This window comes from Mirounga angustirostris, unplaced genomic scaffold (genome assembly GCF_029215605.1).
Source record: "Mirounga angustirostris isolate CCGP_5_RB_7025 unplaced genomic scaffold, mMirAng1.0.hap1 SCAF_5, whole genome shotgun sequence".
NCBI lineage: Eukaryota > Metazoa > Chordata > Mammalia > Carnivora > Phocidae > Mirounga > Mirounga angustirostris.
This window is the reverse complement of record NW_026991713.1, coordinates 110,430,743-110,449,212: the sequence shown is the minus strand read 5'-3', so window position 1 is coordinate 110,449,212 and position 18,470 is coordinate 110,430,743. Positions and strand designations below refer to the sequence as shown.

At 36.7% G+C, this 18,470-nt stretch overlaps 1 protein-coding gene across 14 annotated transcripts in view; it reads right to left on the bottom strand.

Moving 5' to 3' along the window:
• Positions 1 to 18,470, bottom strand: part of WAC (WW domain containing adaptor with coiled-coil) — an 88,043-nt gene that overhangs the window by 35,833 nt on the left and 33,740 nt on the right. For all 14 annotated transcript variants that reach the window (XR_010411661.1, XR_010411660.1, XM_045874231.3 and 11 more), the window contains one exon: positions 3,126 to 3,232. Coding sequence is in view for 12 of the 14 variants with exons in the window: in XM_045874231.3 (XP_045730187.1) it covers positions 3,126 to 3,232 (107 nt within the window). In the remaining 2 variants the exon portion in view is untranslated. The remainder of the gene's footprint in view (positions 1 to 3,125; positions 3,233 to 18,470) is intronic.

The window sequence follows — 18,470 nt, the reverse complement described above, 5'->3', positions numbered from 1 at the left end:
CATCAAAGACGGCATTTACTATAATAAAGAATTTCATGGAGTCCTAAGAGTTCTCTGATAAATTTCTAATTTTTTAAAATTAGGTAGAGTATCTTCAGGCAGACTGGTTATAGAAAATAAACTTGAGAGCCTCAAGCTGAAAAGCTCCAAAAAATGCAGAAGATAATTTACATGATAACAAGTGGAGCTGGAATATAAATGCAAAGTCACCTGTGACTGAATGTAAAGTATTTCCCAGCAAATCAAGATTGGTGGATACGTAAAAGATATCAATTATGTGTTTAAATGGGAATACTTTTTTTTCTAAATGAAGCAATTCAGAGGCCTCTTAAAAATCACAAATAAGCATAACTAATCTAAAACAAGCTACATGAGGTCTGTAAGCTCCTATTATGATTTAGATTAGGAAGGAGGAGGCATTCAAAAAGCTTTTCCTAAATAGTTATCATGGGCTAGGCTCTGTGTTAAACCACAATAGTGTTCATCACAGGACTCAGGGAACTACATGTGAATATCTTAATCTAATACTGAAAAAATAAGGCAACTTCAACTCGACTATCAACAGTTGATAAATATAAATCACCCATACAACCAATGTCTGTGTAGATAACTAGGTAATATTGTTACTGATTTTCAAAGACAGATTTAAAGCCTGAAAACTTCAGAGAAAAAAAAGAACTACTTTTCAAATTTTGTTTTACTTACTACTCAAAAAGTTCCATTAGAAGTGATTTACAGACAAAAAGTAAGTTTATAAGTAACCTGCAGAAAGGTTCAAAAGCTAACTTCTCAGGTAAGATTAAATTTGTAGTTTATAAATAATATATGTGTCATGCCCACTGGGCATATTATAATAAAAAAGACTACTTGGAGATTAATTATATACCTATAGTTGAAATTTACAGAAAGGGAAATCCTGATTCTTAAAACATGTAACACTTAATCCATTCAGGTAACAGTCTTCAGCTTCCACCCACAAAATGAAATCCTCTGACCCCATTTATGATTTGGGTCGATCAAGCTTATCTGCCCATTATTTCTTTCTGATTTCACGTTTAATCCACATCTTAGGAATCAAAACAACCAGACTTAGTTTGCCCTGAATTAAGATTTTTTTTAAAGCCAAAACAATGTCCACGTGGCCTGCCACTGTAGCTATCAGCAGACAAATACCAAATTGGAATTGTCAGTGATAAATGGAACTTTATTATTTGTTACTTTGTAAATTAATGGGGCCACCTACCACAAAAAGATTCATTCTAAAATCCTGACAATACACGTTATTGGAAATAACTCATCACAAGTAGTTTGATGGTAACACCTGTTAAGGTTTACCAAGCTGTTGTCTCAGCCTCAACACCACCACCACCCCCTTCTATACTGTTCTGTGATGCTAGGGCAAATTACATTGTTTAGTCAGCAGGCTACCTGTTAAGATTCTGCCAACAGTAGGCACCGAAGTTAAGACTGAAAGGCACGAGAAGCCTAACAGCCACAGCTGTCTCCAATTTCCAGCTCTCTGCCATATGCCCCAAACCAGAACTAGCTTCATCATACCACTCACAGGCACTATCACCAGTTCTTTAGAGCTCCTCCTCTAAGCTATTAGGTTCTAATAACCACAACCTCTTCTTACTGTACTCCAGCCCTAAGGGTGAATACTATATACTCTATGTGTATTACCTTGGTGTTCCTTTTTGTTTTTTTCAGTCCTCAATAACATGCAGTATCTGCTTAGCCAATCCTGTACGTAAAATTCTCTGTGCTATCCAATTTTCTGAGCTAAAATAACTAGCATGTTTTGTTTTCCTACCTAGACCCTGACTGATACAATATTTAAAGCTATTCTAAATTCATTTTTATGAAAATGCTATCATTTATGTCTTGATTTTCTTTGGAAATGTACTATCCACACGGCTTCAATAAGGGCTAAGAAATAATCAATCCCAAGAACCTTTCAATGTTGATTAAGGTATATCATCACCCAAATATCCAAGGCAAAATGTGTTGGATTCAACCTACACTTCTATAGCCTTCTAGCTGTTCTTTCCTCCTTGTATTTTCTACACTACTACCTGATGAATTTTTTAAATTCCAACTATGAGGTTCCTTCACCAATTATACCCTTCAATAGTTCTGCACTCCCTTTATATAAAATTCATATTCCTTCGTAAGATACACAATTTTTGTGATCTAGCTCCCACTTATCTGTGTAACCTGAGCTCTTGCCATTCTTTCACACTTTCAAAATCCTTGCAGTTCTCCAAATATACTGTTATTTCACACTTCTATGTCTTTATAGATGCTATTCCCTTTGCATACCACACAAATTCCAGACCTCTTCAACTAGCTGTTATATTCAATCCACTGGGGAGTGTTACTTGTACTTTAATACTTTCCTCTCATCCAAGCTTGGAGTTCCCCTTTTGAATGTTCCCAAAGCAACTTTAACATGCACTGTTTTATTAACTGTTTATTCTGCAGTCTTCACCCCAAGTCCAAAAGTTCCTTTAAGATGGGCCACATTGTCTTAGTACTATGTATCTACTACCTAGCATATGCTTGGCAAACTGAAAACTTATGAAACTTTTGTTGAATGAATGTATTAAAACTTCCATCTGAACCCTGACTTAAAAAAAATCCAAGCTGAGTTACTTCAGTTTAGAAATACCTAAATTCCTGACTTTTATTGCCTTGAGGACAAGAATCTTTACATCATGAGTGTTTAGTAGGGTGTGTAATACACAGCAGATGTCTGAATATATGTTTTAAGAAGTGTATATATTACAGAGTAAGAAAAAGCTCAAGGTAAACCACTTTAAGTAACTACAGAAGTTTCATCATCTATAGTTCTTTGTATCTCAGACATTGCAATGGTAAAATTTTGCTCTGTATAGGAAAAGTGATGAAATAATACCAAATTGTATTTCCTGACTATTCTCAGTTCTACTAAGAAGGTTGGCTCATTACTTCAAATACATGTAAAAAAGGTCAACTTTTGATTTAACAAGACTTGGTGGAGGAGTTTTTGGGGGTTTTTGAGGGGGGGTAATAAACACACACACACACACACACACACACACACGAACCCCCCAAACCAAAATTGGGCATGTTTATATACTTACTGTATCTGAAGTTTTGCTTGGATTATTGCTTGGATTAGAAGAATGTGAATTTGAACTATGAAGAGCACTGTGGTTGTGTGAATTTTCTTGTGGAGAGTAACTGGTCCCTTAAAAGAATAAAGACCAAAGTGAATTATAAGTTGTATTTCATGTTTAATTTCAACTGGTTTCTATCATACTATAGATCATTGTACATCCCTAAAATCATCATTTTACATAAGCATCTAGAATATGTACATATTCATACTTCTTACACATAAAGTATTTGTAAGCCTACTAAAGATGTGGCTTAAAGAGCATATAGCTTACATGGCTGATAGCCTATGGAAAAATGTTATGTATAATTAGATGAGCAAAACCTCATTAATATCATTTCTAGCAACTTTCTAAAATTTTTTTTTAGATTTTATTTATTTATTTGAGAGAGAGAGATAGAGAGCACAAGTGGGGAGAAGAGGGAGAAGCAGGCTCCCCGCAGAGCAAGGAGCCAGATGCAGGACTCGATACCAAGACCCTGGGATCAACACCTGAGCCAAAGGCAGACGCTTAACTGACTGAGCCACCCAGGCGCCCCCCTTTTTTTTTAAAAGAGGTTTATTAGGGAAAGACAGAAATACAACATAAAGAAAAAAGGCACAAAAATTCAATGATATAGAACTAAAAGTTATAAATACCCAGTATGTTTTTGCAATTATTTTTCAATTTCTTAAATAGCCTCTGCAACTTCATTTTTAATAGTTTTGCCAATTTTTCAACTAAAACAATATTAAGAAGGTTAAACCTTAGGGAAGGTACTCTCTTTCAAGATGATGATGATATCAAGTCTCCTAATAACAGGACCAACTCTAAGAATTGCTTAAAAGTAATTCATGAGTTCTATAAATAATCCACACATCTCAAAGACCATCAGGGATGATAGTATTTACTGTCTTAACAAAAGCCAAGGTATAAAAACACAGACTTGCAAAAACACTGATTAAAGATACAAAAAGGTTCACCATAAAAGTCTAATTGCTATTACAATTTCTAATTGTATTTCAATTTCATTACTTTTTTTCCCAGCAACAACATACCATAATTCAACTTAAAACAAACTACACTGGCAATGGTATGAAGGCTACACTATAATGAACAGAAAGTGGTATGAGTAATATATATGGTTGAGTGGTCTAGCAATTAGTCACCAGTTAGAACCAGAGTTGTTTCAAGTAGAAATCATTAAGAATTAACTATTTCAATCAGCAAGGGAAACTAAGTAGATAAGAAATGTGAACTGGGACAGACAGAAGATGACTATAAAGTTTCAGACATCCAAGTGGAAACGTCAGCAGACCTACGGAGCACTAGGAATTTATAAGTGATCTGGAAGTCTCCTCCATTAAAACTGAAAGGCAGGGGACTTTGCCTTGCATAGTATCAAAAAGCACTACGAGCTTGGAATGAAGTTAAGACTATGGCAAGAGAAAAGGCAATGGCCAATACCTAACCTTGGATTAAGGGCCAGTTTATAAGGGAAGCTAGAAGCAGATTCAAAGACCCAAAAACACTAGTGATGTGACAAAAGACAACAGAGGGTTACTGAAGAACGTGGCACCATGTAGGTGGTATAACAGAGGAAATTTCTCAACCAGGCTACTGCTTGATGACTTCTTCATCTACTTGTTTTTAATTTTATCTTGCTGTATGGCATGTGTTTATATAAAACACCCTGAACTTTAATACAGCAGGCAAAATATTCTTCAGTAAACATTGTAAGAATAAACGCAATCAAAAAGAAATGAGTCAAGATAAACTCAGTGGGCAGAAAAGTTAACACAGCTGGCCTAAGACCTCTATCCTTAGAAAGGCCCGCTTACACAGTTGGCCCTTGGCTGACATGTGGGAACCTAGATTTCTGGAGCGTTCCCTTAAGAGCTAACAGTTGCTCACTGTGCCTAAGATGTTTGTGCATACAATATGGTTTATGCTTAATATATGCTTTCCTATTGGGAATCCAGATTTTTGGTACATGCTAGGTAGAGGTGCCTATGTAACAAACTAAATCCAATAAAAATTTTGGGAACTAAATCTTTAATAAGCCTCCTTGATATGGTCAACATTTCACAAATATGATCACAATTCATTGCTGAAGGAATGAAGTATGTCTTCTGTGACTCTACTGGGAGAAGACTCTTGGAAGCCTGCATCTGGTTTCCTCCAGGCTTTGATCTGCATACCTTTTCCCTTAGCTGACTCCGCTTTGTATCTTTTCACAGTAATAAGCCATATAGCCATGATAATGACTATACACTGGGTCCTGTGACCCTCTTAGAGAATCACCAAACCCCAACAAACTCATTTACAAAGAAAAATTAATACTCCCAAGTTTTTAAGAAAATCTTAAACCTATGCCAAAATTTGCACTTTTCAGATGTAACTCATTTAAAAAAAAATCAGTTTACAGGACAATACAGATAAGAAACTGAGTAATATAAACAAAGAATGTCATATTTATCCATCCCAGGGAGAGTTGAGATTCCCACTGAAATTTCCATAAATATGTCGGCAATAATGAAGAAAAGGCCAATTCTATAGACTGAAATGAATCCTAGAATAATCCTTTAAGAAGCCTGGGTTAGATGCCCTGACATTTATTTGCATATATTCTTAAGCAAGATAACCTACACTTAGACTATGAAATAAAAGTGCCACATTGAAGATTTGTTAAAAGACACGAGAAGTGAAGTACTCTATAAACATAAGGTATATTAGGAATGAGGTCTACTGATCTCTTATGAGGTTAAGATCCAGGAATCTACTCTACTCTACTCTAGTGTTATTCTTACTATCAATGAAAATTCAAAAAGTGACAAGCACCCAATTAGTTAAGCTCTTACCCCTGAAGAAACAGTGAATATTCCATCAGTCTGACAGATGGTATCAGATAGCTTTTAGGCCTAGGATATGTTTTTTCAGAGGGCATAACATACTGAAAAAAATGTAAGTACTGAGGCACCCTAGCCTAAGACTTTAGAGACAAGAGAAAACTCAATCAGCTGTTAAGAGGGAAGACATTTTCAGAGACAGAAGCTTTTTGAATAGGGATTATAGAGTCTACATCCTGTGAAATAGATTTATCTATAGACCACTTAACAAAACTAACAACTGAAACTTAAAAAAGAAGTGAGAAGCAAGATTAAGATACAGATTATTTTAGTAAGGGACTAAGAATAAACTGACGTTCTTAAATGGGATCCAAAACTAAGTAAAAGAGGTTTTAAAGAAAGCATGGTATGGTATGGTAGCCAATAAATCTTTAGATTCCAGCCAGAAGGATGTGCTTGAGAACTGAACACAGGGCAGATTAGCCCCTAAATAACATGATCATACTAAGTTATAGCTAACTCTCCTTAATAAAAGCTACAGTTTCTATTATCTTCTAAAGTATTCTTGGGAGGTATCTCATTTGAACCTTTTAATTCCTCCATGTAGTTCTTTCCTAACTGAAGTTCACAAACAAGTTGAAAAGCAAAGTGATTATACACACCCTACCCAGCACCAGATTAATGATGATGGTGGTTAGGATTTTCCAGAGCTACATTTTCCATACTTAATATACAAAGTGCTACAACACAAAATTTCTTTGAAATCTCCTTTTTATCTCAAAAATTCACATGAGTTTTTATTTCCTACCCTAAAATGAGTTTGTATGTTTCAGGATAAGAACACAAGTTTTTTTATTTTTTGTTTTTATTAACAGTATGATGTAGAGTCTAAGACTCAGAGAAAGAACAACTGATCTGTGGATGCCAATATATCCAAAGAAGAGTAGAGCCATGCATAAAACTTGAACTCAGAATTTTAATACTAAATCAGTGATTATTCAAGTGCACAAAGGAAGATAACATATATGCTGTAAGAGAGAGTCTCATGGATGCTATCTGGCCCAAGAAAGTAATGGGAGCAAAAGCTGTTTATATGGTCTGGTGCCCTTTATGCTCTCTGCATATTACCAAAATAGGGGCTCATACTTAAAAAAAAAAAAAATCTCTTTGAAGAAAGTAGTATTTATGGATTAAGTGGGAGACAACTGACTTTAAATGACAGGACTAACGAAGCAAGTCTTAAAGATTTCTAAGGAAAGGATACTTTTGAGAATTACTTGGGTTTGGGGCGGGGGAGGTGGAATAAAGGGGTTATATGTTTATGCTTGGGCAAAGTTCTCTCATCCAGTGCTTAACCAAAGGCAGATATAAAACGGAGATGCTTTAACTTGATTGGATGCTAATGTCAGACTAGAATCCAAGGATCAGCAAATTACAATCTGCTGGATGCATGTTTTCATTAATAAAGTTTTATCAAAACATAGCAACAGCCAATCATGTAAGTATTACCTATGGCTACTTTTTTCTTTCTTTCTTTTTTTTTTTTAAAGATTTTATTTATTTATTTGACAGAGAGAGACACAGCGAGACAGGGAACACAAGCAGAGGGAGTGGGAGAGGGAGAAGCAGGCTCCCCACTGAGCAGGGAGCCCGATGTGGGACTCGATCCCAGGACCCTGGGATCATGACCTGAGCCGAAGGCAGTCGCCTAACCGAATGAGCCACCCAGGCGCCCTACTTTTTTCTTTTAATTGTGACAGTGACTGTGGGACCCATGAGACTAAAATATTATCCAGCCTTTTAAGAAAAGCTTTGCTGATGCCTGGATTAGACATTAATCTAAAATAAGCAATTAATTTAACGTAATGCAATATATGGACCTCCCTGACAGAATCTTCAATATTTAAAAAGCAAAATAATCCCTATTTGGCATCCTCTGTAACTTCAGAAGCTAGATCTTAAAGGGTGAGAAGGCTAGAACCTCCAGACTGAGAAAGATGGAGCCCTAGGAGAGTACTCTGTGAAATGGGTCAAAAAATGTAGCAAAATGCACCTGATTCAGCTAGAAATTAAGCAGTAACACTGCACTTCCATTTAGAAAAAGGAACTTGGATATTAGAGGGAAAACAAAAAGAATATACCCTTCTATATGAGCAAACAAAGCTGGGAAACACAACCAGCTTTTCAAAAAGTAAAACAACAGTTTTCATTCTATTCAGGGATAAATATTATGGCATTTGTGTCCTTATTCAGAACATAACAACCACTAGAATTCACTACCAGATCCTCAGACTTAGAAATTAAGTCTTAATGCCATCTACAAATCACTGAAAAGAATGGGCAAGGCATACCTAGAATACTAAATGAAAGATTTCAAGGACATCTACCACTCTAAATGCTATTCAAACTAATAAAAGCTGACAGTAGGTATGACTGAATAAAGGTCCACAGTGGATCTCAAACTTCAGTTTATTAAAAAAAAAAATGTAGATTTCAAGGCTGAATCTCACAGAGATTCTGATTCACAGTATACGGGATGGGACCCCCCAGGATGTAAATTTTTAATAACATGGTTTTGATGTGGTCAGTATCTGGGCCACACTTTATTTTAAATGCTCTACTCCTTCCACTGTCTTTGGTCTCCCTCTCATCAGTCCAAAACAAGAGACCACAAAGAGTTAAAAACAAGGAGATTTTACAAAGAAAGCCACATCTACAGTGAGTATTTTTACCATAACATGATAAATGTTTTCCTGACAAACCTTGAATTCTGCAAAATCAGACTAAAAGTAAGTCTTATGGGAAAAATAGAGTAGGAGCAAACCACTCAAAATTACGCAACTTTATTATAACCAACAGCACAAGGCAAGCAGCTCAGCATGGTTATAGATTGTTTCAGGGGATATTAAAAATGCAAAAAAACCCACATTTGGGTAGAAATGAGGCTTGCTGGGGCTGAGAACATAGAAGTGAAGTTCTGAGCATTGAGGCTACAGTTAAAATGGACAGAGAAGAAAGCGCAACTTGCCACAGACATAGAGCCATGCAAGGCTGGGGGAGCAGACTTGAATTTTCTTTAGGGGTCTTGTCTTGCCTGTGCAGTAGCTTTTTCCTTTCTATTGGAAGGTTATAACCCTAACTCCTGCTATTCTGATTCTCCTTGCCTAGGAAAAAAAATTTCACATATGAAGCAATACAGCTTCAGTTTATTAATGTCATTCTCCAATTTACTAATTGTTTATGAGCTAAATGGTGGTGGAAAAGCAAAATGTAGCTAACCAGACTATGTCTCCTGGTAAGGGTAGAAATGATTCAGATATGTCAACCACAGGCTTGCATTTGACAGTGCCCTATAGTTGAGTTACTCCCTCTACATCAGTGTTATCCAAGTGATAGCCCACTCTAAATTGAAATTTGCTGCATGTGTAAAACACACACTAGATTCAAAGATTGAATACAAAAAGAATGTAAAATAGCACATTAATATTTTTATATTGATTACATGATGAACTATTTTCAATATATTAAGTATTATTAAAACTAAAATTAACTCCAGATGTTAGCTAGTAGAAAATTTAAAATTGGATCACTGGACAGCACTACTCTAGATGAAGGTATCCATTGACAATTAGTGGAAGGGGGCCAGAGATGCCTATAATGCAGAGGACATTTCTCAAAGACCTATCCCATCTAAAAAATCAGCTTCTAATTAGCTGAGCCCAGAACCTGCTTAACACAATATGCTACATTTTCTAGGGAACATTAACTGCTGTGCAAATTGTACTGCAGAGTACTTAGTTTTGTTTCAAACTTTTACCAAGATATTCACTACTTGGAAAAATTTCATCATCAACAATTATGCTATATACACCTGCACTTCTATCTATCATGAACAAATAATACCAAGGATATTCCCTTAAGGACCAAAAACTATTAAACTAGGAGAGATAAAGGAAAGATGCAGCTTTCACTGAATTTCATTAATAAAGTTTGTTTTAAAAACAGTACTGCTGGGGCGCCTGGATGGCTCATTTGGTTGTGTCTGACTGTGATTTCAGCTCAGGTCATATCTCAAGCCCCACGTCTGGCTCAGTGCTCAGCAAGGTGTGTGCTTGAGATTCTCCCCCTCTGCCCCCCAAACCCCTCCCCCCAGCTCACATAAGCACACCTTCTCTCAAATAAATCTTTAAAAAACTAAAAAATAACAATACTGCTATCCTTTACATTTACCCCAAATGAATATGCTACGTATCTTTTTGCAGTGATACAAACTACTTTGTGCAAAGTATGTGTTACATATTTACATCCAAAGGAACTACTCACATCTTTCCTACTCTTCCACGTGTAGGTAACATATATTATTTGTTCATCTAAAGCCTAGAAATGGAATTTTACAAAATACTTTTTTTTTTTTTAAAAAAAGATTTTTATTTATTTGACAGAGAGAGACACAGCGAGAGAGGGAACACAAGCAGGGCGAGTGGAGAGGGAGAAGCAGGCCTCCTGCCGAGCAGGGAGCCCGATGCGGGGCTCGATCTCAGGACCCTGAGATCATGACCCGAGCCGAAGGCAGACGCTTAACAACTGAGCCACCCAGGCGCCCCTACAAAATACTTTTAAGGGATGATGCGCATGCAAAAGAATAAAGTTGAGTTGGACCTTTCCTCACACTATACACAAAAACTACTATAAAATGAATCACACCCAAATGTAAGAGCTGAAACTAAAACTCTTATAAAGAAAACATAGGCTTATTTCATCACCAAATTTCAAGTGAAAAAAGAAAAAATATAAATTAAGACTTTGTCAAAATTTAAAGCTTTTGTGCTTCAAAGGATACCATCAAGAAAGTGAGAAGTCAATCCACGGAATAGGAAAACATATTTGCAAATCCTATGCAAAAGACCTTTATCTAGTTCTAGTAGGAACGCTTACAACTCAATAAAGAATAATACACTTTTAAAATGACTGAAATATAACAAACATCTCTTCAAAGAAGACATACAAATGACCAAATGACAAATGACCAAAAAGCACATGCAATGATGCTCATCAACGTTAGTCATTAGGGAAATGCCAATCAAAGCTGCAATGAGAAACCACTCACATCCATTAGGATAGCTATAGTCAAAAAGACAAGCGTTGCGGAGGATGCAGAGAAACTGAAACCCTCATACACGCTGCTGTTGCGAATATAAAATACTCAGCTGCTTTGGGAAATAGTATGGCATTTCCTTAAAAGGTTAAACACAGATTTATCATATGACCCAGTAATTCTAGGTATATATCCAACATGTGTCCACACATGTTCATAGCACATTATTCTTAACAGCCAGAAGTTGGAAACAAACCAAATGTCTAACTGGTTAACAAATAAATATGGACTATTCAAAAATAAAAATGAACAAATACTGCCACAAGATATAACATGGATGAATCCTGAAAATGTTATGCTAAGTCCTATAACTCAGTCACAAAAGACTACATATTGTAGGATTCCACTTATATGAAACAACCACAGTACATAAATCTATAGACAGGAGTTTTTCTAAGTCTGGGGGCGAAGTGATAGCCATAGGGTTTCTTTTTGGGTGATGAAATTGTTCTAAAATTAATTGTGGTGATGGTTGCACAACTGGGAATACATTAAAAAACCACTGAATTGCACACTTCAAATTGGTGAACTGTAGGAGGTGAATTACACATCAACAAAACTGTTACCAAAAAAAATTATCTATCATAGCTTACGTGTGACTTTGACTTGTATAGCTTAGACAGAGATCCCTAATTCATCATTTCTCAAAACTCTAATCCTATGAGATGCTTTGAACAAAAAAATGTCACACGGCCATCTAAGTCTAGAAAAAGTTATGTATGATATTCTCTTATAGAAAATTTTAAATGTACTTTAACCTGGAAAAAAGAAAGAGAATTAAGTACTGATACATGATACAAAATATATGAACCACAAAAAACACTATATTAAGTCAAAGAGATCAGTCACAAAGAACATATGTAATCCATTTATATGAAATATCCAAAACAGCAAACTCTATCAAGATAGAAAGCAGATCAATGGTTGGGGACCAGGCAGGAAGAAGAAATGGGGAGTGACTACTAACAGGCTTTCGGTGGGGTGGTGGTGGTGGTAATTGTGTGGTATGTGAATTATACCTCTATTTTTAAAAATAGATATGTGAAATGAGAACCATTCAGTTAATGAAAAGAGCACTCAGTCAGGTGATTTGGGCTTCAGTCCAGATTTTACCTCTGCCTTACTAAATAAAAGTGAGGAGGTCACCTAACTTCTATGGTTATCTTCACTGTCAAATAAGATACTGGTTGGACAGTGTGTAGAATTACTTCCATTTGTTTAGAAAAATTATCAACACGGGACTCTTGACTCTTAGTGATCTCAAGCATTTGATTCAGTACCACAAAGAACAAATAGTTGGCATTATAGGGCTATGGAGAATTAATCTTGGATTAAGGATCTCCTCATTCTTACTGACTCCAGTTGAAATTCACTGGGTTCACCATAATATTCTCAATGCTCTCCCACTTTCATTCTTGTCTTTGTTTCAAAACAGTCTTCACAGAGCAAAGTAATCTTTCAAGCCTGCATCTCTGAGCACAACGTGTGTCTTGAATTTTAGTGGGTACAGAGGGAAGACATTCAACTTCATGGTCCTACTTACCCTCCCAGCCTCATTCTGCAGCACCCACCACACCTTGCTCACTACACCTTAGCTATCCTGGCCACTTTCAGTTCTTTGAATACATGCCCAGTTCTTTCCTATCCTAGATCCTTCACACATCCTTTATCTTCACCTCTATCTCCCATTCTTCCTCTGCTTATTTCTTGGTCATCCTTTGGTCTCAGCTTAAATGCCACATCCTTAGAAATGCCCTTCCTGATCTTCCAATCTATAACAAGTGCCCTACCATAATACACATCTCTCCTTAACAGCTATTTTTATGCAGTGTAATTAGATTACATCTCACATTATTCTGTTTCCTTGTTTTTGTATTAACTTTGGGGCTAGTCAAAGTAAGGAAAGCACTCCTTTGAAAGAAAAAGTTAACATGAAAAAAATAACAGTTTTAAGAAAATGTATCAAATTATAATAAGATTCTGAAAGGGTGGATAGGCCATGATGAAGTTGCAAACTGAGTAATACACCCTTTCCCAAGCTGATGCCTTTAGAGAGCCGTACAGCAAACAAGGAGAAAGAGAGGCAGGTCCTGTCATGCCTATATGTCTCTCCAAGTAATTTTACTTCTGGACTGTAATCAACTGAGCAAGACAATTTCAACTTTGGAAGCCTCATGGTACCCCTCAAACTAAAAACGGGTGAAAAATGAAGACAAAGGCATCTTCAAGTATGTGCTATGCTCTCATATGTTTCACACACTTACAATTCTCAGTTATATTAAGATAATAAAGGAAATTACAAAGATCATCTAAAGAAAAGAGATTTAACTGGGTACAATGAAGTGAAGAATAAACTTCAATCAAGAAAAACGACAGGAGAAATGGTTTAAGAATAGGAAGGCACAGAGTGATAAGGGTTCAGAGGGCAAGGAGTAAAATAAGTCTGACAGGAACACAAAGTTCCTATAGATGAGATAAAAGGGGTGTAAAGCTAAACATAAGCCAAAGACTACTAAACGGGCTTGGAAGCCAAGCTAAGGAAAAAAAAGATTTTATCTTTTGGACAAAAAACTCTCTAAATAAACAATTAAGAACTGATTGTTTGCTTTTGAGTATTTTGGGTTTTTTCGATGCTTCTGAACAGTACTGGGTGCATCATGAAAAAAGGAGACTTTAAAGTGTGTATCTTTACCCCGCAACAGCTCCCTGCTCGGCGGGGAGTCTGCTTCTCCCTCTCCCACTCCCCCTGCTTATGTTTCCTCTCTCGCCGTGTCTCTGTCAAATAAATAAATAAAATCTTTAAAAATAAATAAAGTGTACATCTTTAAGGGGGACAAAAGTACGCATCTTTAAGGATGACACGAAGACTAAAGAAAATTTTTTCAAGGAAATGGCTGTCTAGTATTTTCCACCAATTCCGCCACAGAATTCTTTCCTTACATGGCTGGCTGCTCATTCTGCAGGTGTCAATTCACAAGTTACCCTCTAAAACAGCTTTTCACTGACCACCTCCTACCACGTGCCATTACCATTTCAAAACACTATTTCCTTTATGGCACAAATTACAATTATAAAATAATCATGTCTGCCTATTCCATATTGTCCCCATCTCCTCTACTAGGAGAGAAAAACTCCCTGAACACAGGGACTTTGCCTGTCATGTCCTGGCTATAATCCCTGTAATTACAACAGTGCTTGGGTCTGTCAGGAGACTAAAATAAAACAAATGCATGAATGGAAGCCCAACACTTAAAACAGGAGCCACTCTTACTGCAATAAGGGTAATGTGGGATTGAGGATCAACATGCTCAGTTCCATTCTTGGAACCTCTAGCCTCCATATAGCATCATTTAAAAAGGAATGATATCATCTCTACCAATTAGCTGTCAAAAAGCTGGGTAGTAGTAACAAACCCTATGTTAAATGCAGGTATATAAACTTCACCTGTTAAATGTAACTAATATTAACACAGCAAAAAAGTGTTAAGAAGACATTACCTGTTAACACCCACTGACTGTATTACTAACACATATTAGTAAAAAAAAAAAAATTACTCTCCTCCCTTCTTTTACCTGTACCCATTAATATAAATTAGAAAAATGCTTTTCCCAAAATCATGAGGTATTAGAAGGAAAAGGGCAGCATATTACAGCAGTTACCTCAAAGAAAACATGGGGTTTTCCCTTATTTTTTCCAATATTTTTAATAGTTTTTAAATTTTTAGTATTTTAAATACTGCTCCTGTGTGTGTCTTATTAGAGACGCATGCATACAACAGCATTTATCCAAAAACTCCCATCTGTTTCTGCTGCTTAGTCATCCTGCTTTTGTGGTGAGACAGGGCTGCAGTTTTGGATACAGCTACTGGTAATCTAACATTGGACACTCTGTGTCTAGGTGTTCTAACTGTGAAATGATTGTCTATTAAAGGGAAAAGTAAACATTGCCACATTGTCTAAGTCAATTTTATACACATCAAGCAGCAGATGCAAATGTTGCTTACTATGAGGTATTTTAAAAATTAGAAACAGAAGCTCAGTAATTAGAGAAGCTCGACAGATCACATTTGCTGATAATGTTTAACCGACGTATCAATTTTATGGCAACATTCTTTGGACAAATACTACATACATATCTCTTCACTCCCTTTCAATCCCATCTTTCCATTTCTCACCACTTTCCCTGTCCAATCACAGCCCTAGCCAGACTTAGATTATATAGGTTTATTTAAGAATTGTTTCAAACTTTCAAGGAAAAAGTAATTCCTGTAATGTATCTGTTCCAGAAACAGACTCAATCCTAAAAGAAACAACTACAAAATTCTGACAAAGATAACAAGAACCACAGGTCAATACAGAATTAAGAGAATTCACAACTATATATACAATTCAGGAGAGGAATGCGCTAAAGTTGAATACTGAAGACTAGCATGAATATAAATCTTGAATGTTATTATTATTATTTTTTTAAGATTTATTTTAGAAATAAAGAGGGGTGTGTCTGCCTTCGGCTCAGGTCATGATCTCAGGGTCCTGGGATAGAGCCCCATGTTCAGCTCTCTGCTCAGTGAAGAGCCTTCTCTTCCCTCTCCTTCTGCCTCTCCCTGTGCTTGTGGTCACTCTCTCAAATAAATCTTTAAAAAATGAGAGAGAGAGAGAAGAGAAAGAGCATGCACATGAGTAGAGAGAGGGAGCCCAATGTGGGGCTCCCTCATACAACCCTGAGATCTTGACCAGAGCCAAAATCAAGAGTTGGAAGCTTAACTGACTGAGCCACCCAGGCACCCCTTGAATGCTAATTTTAAAAAAGATACTGAGAAAGCATTTGATAAAATTTAAGCAGACTTTTAACAAATTACCAACTAACTAACTGCAGGAATGAAGTGTTTCCTTAATACGAAAAAGAGAAATTTCAAAAAGGGATGATCTTTACATAGTGATATTTATCACCAAGTAATATCAAGAACATCCCCAATCAAGTCTTTTTTTTTTTTTAAATACCACTTTTTTGGAAATTGCCATTGGAAATTGCAGTAACTTATCTGACTTTCTAAAATAAAGAAAAGGTATTAATATTATACTCAGAATCTAGAAAAATATCAGGAAAACTCTATGCTCAGGCTTTTTTCCTACATGTACCTTTGATATCCAAAATAGAACCATACTACTTTAATGTGTAGATTTTCCTACTTAATATCCCTGAACATTTTCACTCATCAATAAAAGTCGTTCTACATCATCATTTTTTTTTTTTAAAGATTTTATTTATTTATTTGAGACAGAGAATGAGAGACAGAGAGCATGAGAGGGAGGAGGGTCAGAGGGAGAAGCAGACTCCCTGCCGAGCAGGGAGCCCGATGCGGGACTCGATCCCGGGACTCCAGGATCATGACCTGAGCCGAAGGCAGTTGCTTAACCAACTGAGCCACCCGGGCGCCCTACATCATCATTTTTAATGGCAACATTATACTCCACATTGCATGCATATACCACAATATGTAAATCTGAGAAACATTTATGTTCTCAATTTATCTAGGTGCTGGAATTCCCAACCCATACAAAAATGGAGTCAGCAGTATAACAATGAAAAGAACCGTGGAAGAGTCATGTTAAGAGACTACTTCCGAACTAATTTTAAAAGCCTGTAATTCAATGATTCAAATGATATACTCCAACAATTAAACGATTCACACAGCACAATTTAGTAATAAAAATTACATTAAAAGCAGACTTCCAGAAAGATGACAGCATGAGCATGTTTCTGTCTTTGCCCTCTATAAAACCTATCAAAATTAGGGGGGAAAAAAGAATATTTAATCAAATCCAACTATGGAATAGTTACAACCCAACAAACTCGTACTGACAAATGGTTTCAAGAGAAAATTAAAATTCATATTCAGTACAGGAAAATTACTAAAGACCAACACCCAATTCCTCTAAAGTCTGTCAGGATACATATTTTAAAAACTATGGCAGGGGTGCCTGGATGGCTCAGTTGTTAAGCGTTTCCCTTTGGCTCAGGTCATGATCCCAGGGTCCTGGGATGGAGCCCCACATCAGGCTCCCTACTCAGCAGGAAAGCCTGCTTCTCCCTCTACCACTCCTCCTGCTTGTGTCCCTGTTCTCACTATCTCTCTCTGTCAAATAAATAAGATCTTAAAAAGGGGGGGGGGCACCTGCGTGGCTCAGTTGGTTAAGCACTGCCTTCGGCTCAGGTCGTGATCCTAGGGTCCTGGGATCAAGCCCCACGTTGGGCTCCTTGCTCAGCAGGGAGCTTATTTCTCCCCTGCTTGCCATTCCCCCTGCTTGTGCTTGCTCTCTCTTCTCTGGTTCTCTCTGTGTCAAATAAGTAAATAAAATCTTAAAAAAAATTTAAAACTATGGCAGGCAGAAGAGCTGGGAGAGAAAGGTCGCTTGGCCCATTAAGTTGACTTTTTGGCTCAATTAAGCAGAGAACTACCTGAAACAGGGGAGGGAGGGCCCTGCCATTCTAAACCTTTGCCTGGACCGCGAGAGTGAGCTCTGAGAAGAGAGTTAATCACGTAAGGTGTGAGTTCAGGAAAAAACAGAATGAATGAACTGCTCTTTCCCATATTATCACTCCTCCCAAGAGACACCTCCCATACCTTTCTCTGATCTCTAGGCAGATAATAAGCAACCATCTTTTAAGGACACAATTAATGTAGTGTCAGGAGAATAAGAAACAGAATCAAAGAGAACTGAATCACTTTACACATATACATACACACATGCACATGTATATATTCAAATTCACTCAACACAAGTACATAAACAGAAACCACCCTACACAGCCTGTGCAGAGACCAAAGTGATAGTATATTAACAGTAATATGGCGAAGAAAATACTTTGAAATAAATATCAGGAAACCAGTAACTTTCAAATTCTGTTGTAGCTCAGAGTCCAGAGAACAGGAATTCTATGAAACAAAACAAATAAATAAAGGGGTGGGGAATATATAAAGGGGTGGGGGAGCTGGAAGAAATAAAAGGAAGAAGTTAAAAATGAAATCATCAAAGAAACAAATACTACATTTGAAGTAATAAAAGAACCAACACTGCTGAAAGCAATGTCAACCATAAGGGGGAACACCGACCTGAAAAATATCATAAAAGACAGAAGGACAGAGATGATAAGCAGTTATAGATAAAATGCCACAAATGAAAATTGAAGTCAACATATGTAAAACTGGAGGTACTGAAGAAGAGAATAGAAAACAGGACACTCAAGAGTATTAAAAAAAAAAAAAAAAAAAAAGCTTTCCTGAAATATAGGAAGAGCTCAATCTGGAGACTGAAGGGGGTTACC